Source organism: Ictalurus punctatus, chromosome 29, assembly GCF_001660625.3.
Source record: "Ictalurus punctatus breed USDA103 chromosome 29, Coco_2.0, whole genome shotgun sequence".
NCBI classification, from domain to species: domain Eukaryota; kingdom Metazoa; phylum Chordata; class Actinopteri; order Siluriformes; family Ictaluridae; genus Ictalurus; species Ictalurus punctatus.
In genome coordinates this window covers 830,263-837,762 of record NC_030444.2, presented here as the reverse complement: position 1 = coordinate 837,762, position 7,500 = coordinate 830,263, and the positions used below count along the sequence as shown (strand labels likewise).

General features: G+C 46.3%; 1 protein-coding gene across 1 annotated transcript; it reads right to left on the bottom strand.

The window, feature by feature from the left end:
• Positions 1-375: 375 nt before the first annotated feature.
• On the bottom strand, positions 376-4,863 carry LOC108260901 (uncharacterized). The gene is made up of 5 exons (XM_053677399.1): positions 4,681-4,863; positions 4,036-4,422; positions 3,407-3,562; positions 2,469-2,518; positions 376-2,360 (listed from the first exon to the last, which is right to left on the bottom strand). The coding sequence occupies exons 1-5, from the start codon at positions 4,715-4,717 to the stop codon at positions 2,208-2,210; spliced, it is 783 nt and encodes a 260-aa protein (XP_053533374.1). The 5' UTR covers positions 4,718-4,863; the 3' UTR covers positions 376-2,207.
• Between the last annotated feature and the right edge of the window lie 2,637 nt (positions 4,864-7,500).

Here is a 7,500-nt window from a genome sequence, read left to right as displayed (position 1 = left end):
AGTGTGTGTTTGTGTAAGTGTGTGTTTGTGTATGTGTGTGTTTGTGTAAGTGTGTGTTTGTGTACATGTGTGTGTTTGTGTAAGTGTGTGTTTGTGTAAGTGTGTGTTTGTGTATGTGTGTGTTTGTGTAAGTGTGTGTTTGTGTACATGTGTGTGTTTGTGTAAGTGTGTGTTTGTGTAAGTGTGTGTTTGTGTAAGTGTGTGTTTGTGTATGTGTGTGTTTGTGTATGTGTGTGTTTGTGTAAGTGTGTGTTTGTGTAAGTGTGTGTTTGTGGATGCATGTACTGTCATGTGTGTGAGACAGTGTGTGTGTTTGTGTACATGTGTGTGACTGAGAGTGTGTACTGGACTCGATGACCACATTACTGTCAGTTCTCCAAACTGTTAACTTTATTAGAACAAATGACAGTTTCACAGAAAGCAAAGTAACATTTTATATGAATAGGTTTAAATTCAGCAGGGCGTGGTCAAGACTGTAAATAAAACTACTAAACATGAATATTCTCCATAAAATTTAGATAATAACTCCACTGCATTTTTGTCCTTTTGCATGGAAGACTTTCTAGTAATACTTTCATGTAATAATCAAAAGTTTTGACAATACAGATAGAGAAGAGAAAGCAGAGGTCAAAGGTCATACATTCATTCTCCACCTGCTTGGCAGCAAGCAGAAAAGTTCAGCCCAGATTTCTCTATCCCTGGCCACAGATTCCCCCTCCTTCTGGGGCTCCCCAGATGTTTCCAGGACCACCGTGAGATGATATCTCTCCAGCGGCTCCTGGGTCTCTCTCGGAGTCTGCATCCAGTGTGACGTGCAGGATCCAGCTCTACCAGGAGCCGAAGAGGGGGTGTTCTTGTAAGGTGCCTCAAGTTGCTCCTTTCAACTCGAAGGAGCAACAGCTACTCCATGGTTGTCTCAGACCGCTCAGCTCCTCACCTTATCACAGAGAGTAAGCCCAGGCATCCTCTGGAGAGACCACATTCCCACACCCTATAGTTGCAGGTAGCATGCTAATGTTAGCACCGTGACAGCCTTCCAGCCACAGTTTAATCCACTGCACCGGTCTAGTCCATCTAAGACTGTCCATCACGTGCCTGGATTTCCACCTGACCCCCACCCTTCATGAGCCCACCAGATGGCTTCATATCGCCATTGGGTTAAATTTGTGGCCCAGTCAGCAGGTACTCAGCTGCAGACAGCATCCCCAGACCTAGCTCCCGCGGTCGAGCCCCGTAACCCCAGTCCTGGCAGAGAAAACTTAGTTTAATTCTAATTTTTGTAAGATCTTTAGGATCTCTACTTATCTGACTTCTCCTCTCCGATCCATCAAGGGTGGCTCTGCTTGGATCATCAGGGGGGGGCATTGGGGGCTTAGTGGTTAAGGTTCTGGGTTACTGATATGAAGGTCGGGGGTTCAAGCCCCGGCACTGCCAAGCTGCTCCTGTCGGGCCCTCGAGCAAGGCCCTTAACCCTCTCTGCTCCAGGGGGCGCCGTATCATGGCTGACCCTGCGCTCTGACCCCAACTTCCTAACATGCTGAGGTATGTGAAGAAAAGAGTTTCACTGTGCTGTAATGTATACGTGATCAATAAAGACTCGTTATCTTATCATTATCATTATTACGTTCCAGTGACCTGGCCCTCAGGCGGATTCTGGTTTGGTGCTCTCCCTAAGCCTTCACTGCGTTTCCGCTCTGGTGGTTTTGCCTGTTTAGTCAGACAGCTATAATAACTGCTGGACGTCGCATCGGAGTCCTGGAAACATCTGCCGTTACCCTTTCTGTCAGTGATCTAGCACATTCAAGGCACAACGAGAAAGTCAATCAAATGTTGTGAAGCAGCCTGCAGGAGGTCCAGGATGGAGGAGGTGAGTCCAACATCAAGTTTCATCTGGTGTAGTGAGTACTGGTCCTCATTACGAATACCTCCTAGAGGCTGCTCACAACCCCTACACTGCTCCAAAGCCTTCTTTCAGAGGGTCACCTCCAGGACAGAGTGTAGCTCTGAGACCTTCTGTACGTCATCAGCGTTATATCACTATTATGATCAATTTAATAGTGAGCAACATTTCAAATTTGCAGCTCAAATGATTTCTATACTGTTTATAAATGAAAAATCAAGTCATTTTCTACGTTTAATATCGTCGAGGGTTTTAAAAAAAACAAGTAAAAAAAAAAAAACGTTTTTCAAACAATGCACGAGTCATTTCAAAATTCAGCGACGTCTCCCGAGCTCCTGTCGGTCCTGACCTCTGAATACGTGCTGAAATCGGAGTGCTGAACTCTCCTCTTTATCTTCCTCTTCTTCTTCTTGTGGAGGTTCTGGATGTCCAGCGAGGCGTAACAGACCTCGTCTCCAACCTGCAGAGCAGAAAAACACATCTGGATAAGAGTGTTTCTGACAGTAAGGATAAAACATACCTGTGTGTACGGTTCAGATGTTCAGTTGTTCCTTGCGTGTGGTATTACCTCGTCGTGGCTCAGAGTCGTCCTTTTGGCACTTCCTGCTTTGATTTCTCCTTTGAATGAAATAATGTTCATCTTAAAGGTCTAGTTTCTCTGAATTTACTAACAAGAACACGGAAATGCTAACAGAGGAGGCGGAGTTTTCTGAATTGACAGACAAAATGATGGACAGGTGAGTAGACACACCTCCTTGATGACCAATAGCGGATTTAATTCCTGTTGTGTTTAATGGTGAAGTGGAGCGAGTGTGTGAGTACCTTTAGTGTGTTAGAGATCAGAGCGAGTGTGTGAGTACCTTTAGTGTGTTAGAGATCAGAGCGAGTGTGTGAGTACCTTTAGTGTGTTAGAGATCAGAGCGAGTGTGTGAGTACCTTTAGTGTGTTAGTGATCAGAGCGAGTGTGTGAGTACCTTTAGTGTGTTAGAGATCAGAGCGAGTGTGTGAGTACCTTTAGTGTGTTAGTGATCAGAGCGAGTGTGTGAGTACCTTTAGTGTGTTAGAGATCAGAGCGAGTGTGTGAGTACCTTTAGTGTGTTAGAGATCAGAGCGAGTGTGTGAGTACCTTTAGTGTGTTAGAGATCAGAGCGAGTGTGTGAGTACCTTTAGTGTGTTAGAGATCAGAGCGAGTGTGTGAGTACCTTTAGTGTGTTAGAGATCAGAGCGAGTGTGTGAGTACCTTTAGTGTGTTAGTGATCAGAGCGAGTGTGTGAGTACCTTTAGTGTGTTAGTGATCAGAGCGAGTGTGTGAGTACCTTTAGTGTGTTAGTGATCAGAGCGAGTGTGTGAGTACCTTTAGTGTGTTAGAGATCAGAGCGAGTGTGTGAGTACCTTTAGTGTGTTAGTGATCAGAGCGAGTGTGTGAGTACCTTTAGTGTGTTAGAGATCAGAGCGAGTGTGTGAGTACCTTTAGTGTGTTAGAGATCAGAGCGAGTGTGTGAGTACCTTTAGTGGTGTTTGTGCAGAGGCAGTACACACAGATGGAGGAGAGGAGTGAGGAGAGGAGAACACACACAGCACACACACCCAACACCAGCTTCCAGCTAACACTCCACTCTGATACACACGGGGTCGGGGTGTTCGGAGAGACAGTAGCTTCTTCTGAGAAACACACACACACACACACACACACACACACACACACACACACACACACGCACGCACAGTTTTGAGTCTAATAATGTCCGCTACATTTTTCGGTTTCATTCAGATAATCTGAGAGTAGATTAGCAGTAGCAGATTAAAGTGCTGATTTTACAAAACATCAGCAAAGACAAAAAAATAACACTCCACTCTGATACACACACACACACACACACACACACACACACACACACACACACACACACACACACACGCACACACACACACACTGCGACAGGGTTCTGCTCAGGAACACACACACACACACACACACACACACACACACGCACACACACACACACACACACACACACACACACACACACACTGCAGGTGATGTATTTTATTATTAAGCTCTAACTTGAAAAATGATCAAAGAGAATAAATCTTTATCAAACTTTTACAGAATGAAAGAATCGACACAATCTCACCGAGTACAGAGAGTCGAGTCCATCTGTTCCCATAATGAAACACTGCAGTGCTGATTATCACGCCGTCTTTATCCTTTGTAATATTGTTTTCTCTCACAGCGCAGTAGTACACGCCCACATCTGATTCTGTGACCTTCTTAATCAGCAGATCGTGTACGTTGGTGGAGACATTAAACACAGACGAGTAACGTGGAAAAACATCATGCATCACATCTGACTGTGAGATCATCAGACGAGGTTGATCCTGATGTGAGCAGTTCCTGAACCACACTGGATAAAATCCACTTTTCACAACACAGTCGGAGTAGAGAGTGACGTCGTCTCCTCGTCTGACTCTCGTCTCCACTTCTGCTCCAGAGATCCTCTTCTGACCGGAGAACACAACACCTGCAACACAACATCACACTTCACATTACACTAAGGAGGGGGTACAAACTTCTACACATCATCACACTTCACATTACACTAAGGAGGGGGTACAAACTTCTACACAGCATCACACTTCACATTACACTAAGGAGGGGGTACAAACTTCTACACAACATCACACTTCACATTACACTAAGGAGGGGGTACAAACTTCTACACAAGGCCCCAGCAGGTGTGGGTTGTGTAGAAAGTGTGTAAAAGTGGAATGAGACTTACACACGAGAGCGATGAGAGCGACTCTTGATGTCTCCATCTCAGACACTGGTGCTGAGCGGCTCGTGCTGCTGAAGATCTTTCATGCGCTCGTGTGTTCTGTAATCTGATTGGTCCACGCCAGTGGAAAATGTCTCTCTAGCAGCTCATTGGTTGCGGTTAAACAGTGATGTTTAGTCAGAGATGCACAAACGCAAACAATTACTTTTTTTTTTAAACCAGGCCTTTGATGTAGATCGGATCTCTAACACGATTGGTCGAAGTCAGTGGAAGATTTTTTATCAGCTTGGGGGTCGTGAATACAGGTCTGTGGCTGAGAAACACTTTTTCCGTTCAAAACAGAAAGCCACTGCGGCGGTTGAACCCTCTCTGCAGTGCAATATTCATTTAGAAGAAGAAATAGGACTTAATCAGGTTCACCACAAAGCTTTATCGTGTCAGGAATAGAAGCTGAAGTTTAAACTGAATTTCAGACCAGACTCGGGTTAGTCTCACTTTAAATGGGCCTCTAAAAACGTTACTGATCTTTGAAGAAGTCTGACGTCGCTGAAACGTCTGAGTCACGTGACAGATCAGTTCTTCCTGGGAGCAGGGCCTCACTGTGGGTTTCCTGTTTCGGCGAGGCTGAAGGTGTTCACTCGTCCACGTCTGCGTGTGTTCAGCTCGTTTGAAGCGTAGTGTAGAGTTCACTGCTGCACTGTTGATCAGCTACATTTAGCTCTTCTCCAGCGCTGCAGTAAATTATGCCGACGCCATCGATCACTGATTGGACACTTGGCTCTGAACGGTTTATTATGAGGGTTTTATGAATCAACTGTTTAAAGTGGTGTTTATTTCCTGAAAGGTGATTGGCTGGATCCTTCACTCTGATAACTAACGTAATGATAGAATGCCTGAAAAGCACATATCCAGGAGTAAGGGGTGTTATCATGACAGCTGGACTCAGATGGCAGCCTGTTGCAGCAGTTCTAGTATAGTATAGTATAGTTTAGTATATTTCCCTTCATTTTTGAGTTTTCTCCGTGTTTTTTTTCTACACTAATCTTCGGCGTTGCGTTTGCAAATACGGATACGCAATCGTGGAGGTTAGCAATATTTATTTCTCTGCTCGTTGGACTGTACCGCTCCGCACTGGGGGACCCGTTCGGCCACGGCTCTGTTGTTTAACTAGGGAGCAGCTGTTAGCACTGAGCAACACCAGGATACTTCCTACAGAAAGACCGGTGATCCCCGAGGAAACTAGGAGAAGGAGAAGGGGAAGCAGAGCTGGACTTAAACGCCGGGAGAGAAAAGAACGGTACAAACCGTTCATTCCGTCCGTTATTATGGGGAATGTGAGATCTCTCTACAGTAAGATGGAAAAAGCTAACGGCGCTAACCAGGCTGCAGAGGGAGTACCGGGAGTGTAGCATCATGTGCTTCACGGAGACGTGGTTGAACAATCTCAGTACGGATTCACCGGTTACACTGGACGGATGCTTTCCTGTCCTCAACTCTCCCCACCTTCACACAGTATGTTAAATACCCCACTAGGGGCAATAAAACACTGGATCTGCTGTATGCAAACACAAAGATGCATACAGTTCTTCACCCCTTCCCTCGCTTGGCCACTCGGATCACAACCTGGTCCATCTGCTGTCTGTCTACATGCCTTTGGTGAATAAACAACCTCCATCACAGGGTATGTGAGAAAATGGTCTGAGGAGTCCAGTGAGGCACTGAGAGACTGTTTTGCATCTACAGACTGGGAAATGCTCTGTAGTTCGCACAGAGAGGACATTGACAGTCTCACTCACTGTGTAACGGACTACGTTAATTTCTGTGGGGAGAACACCAGGCCTAGGAAGAAGGTTCGGTGTTTTTCCAACAACAAACCCTGGGTAACTCCAGAGCTCAAAGCTCTGTTAATGGAAACAAGAGACTGTTCGGATTGGGGGACAAAGATGAGCTGAGGAGGGTTCGAAAACAGCTCAGAGGGGAGATAAGGAAAGGAAAAGACAGCTACAGAAAAAAGTTGGAGGAGCACCTTCAACAGAGCAACATGAGGGAGGTCTGGAGGGGGCTGAAAACAGTTTCAGGTCAGAACAAAGGCAATGGGAGGGGCTTTGTATCCGGCGACCATGACAGGGCAAATTAATTAAATCTGTTTTTAATAGATTTGATTCGGCTCCATCTCCTCCCACCTCCTACCAAACCTCAGACCTGTCAGCGACTCAACCTTTCCCTCTTGGACCATTAGGCACCCCCTCCGCCACCCCCAGGGCTCCAGGAATATCGGCATCATCCAACTCACACCTCAGAGCTTCTGAGATATCAGCATTACACAGCTCACACCTCTCCACTGCTCACCCTCCCTCACTCGAGGAGGTTTCACACCCCTCCTCCCATACCACTCATCAGGGATCGCCAATAAGATCGCCCTGCAGTCTCTCTGACACTCAATCAGGTGAAGAAGGAGCTAAAGAAGATCAAGGTGAGAAAGGCCCCGGGCCCGGATGGAATCATCTCCAGACTGCTTAAAGACTGTGCAGATCAGCTCGGTGAGGTCATCCTGTACATCTTTAATCTGAGGACTAGCGTGAGTTGCAGTACTGTGGAAGACTTCCTGTGTGGTTCCAGTACCCAAAATTGCGCATCTGAGAGAGCCACACCACTTCAGACCGGTAGCCTTAACTTCACACCTGATGAAGTCCATGGAGAGGATTGTACTGCGACAGCTGCGGACCCTAGTGAGCTCAGAGCTAGACCCCCTACAGTTCGCTCACCCACCAGGCATGGGGGTTGAGGACGCAATTATTATCTGATGCACAGATCACCTCTACA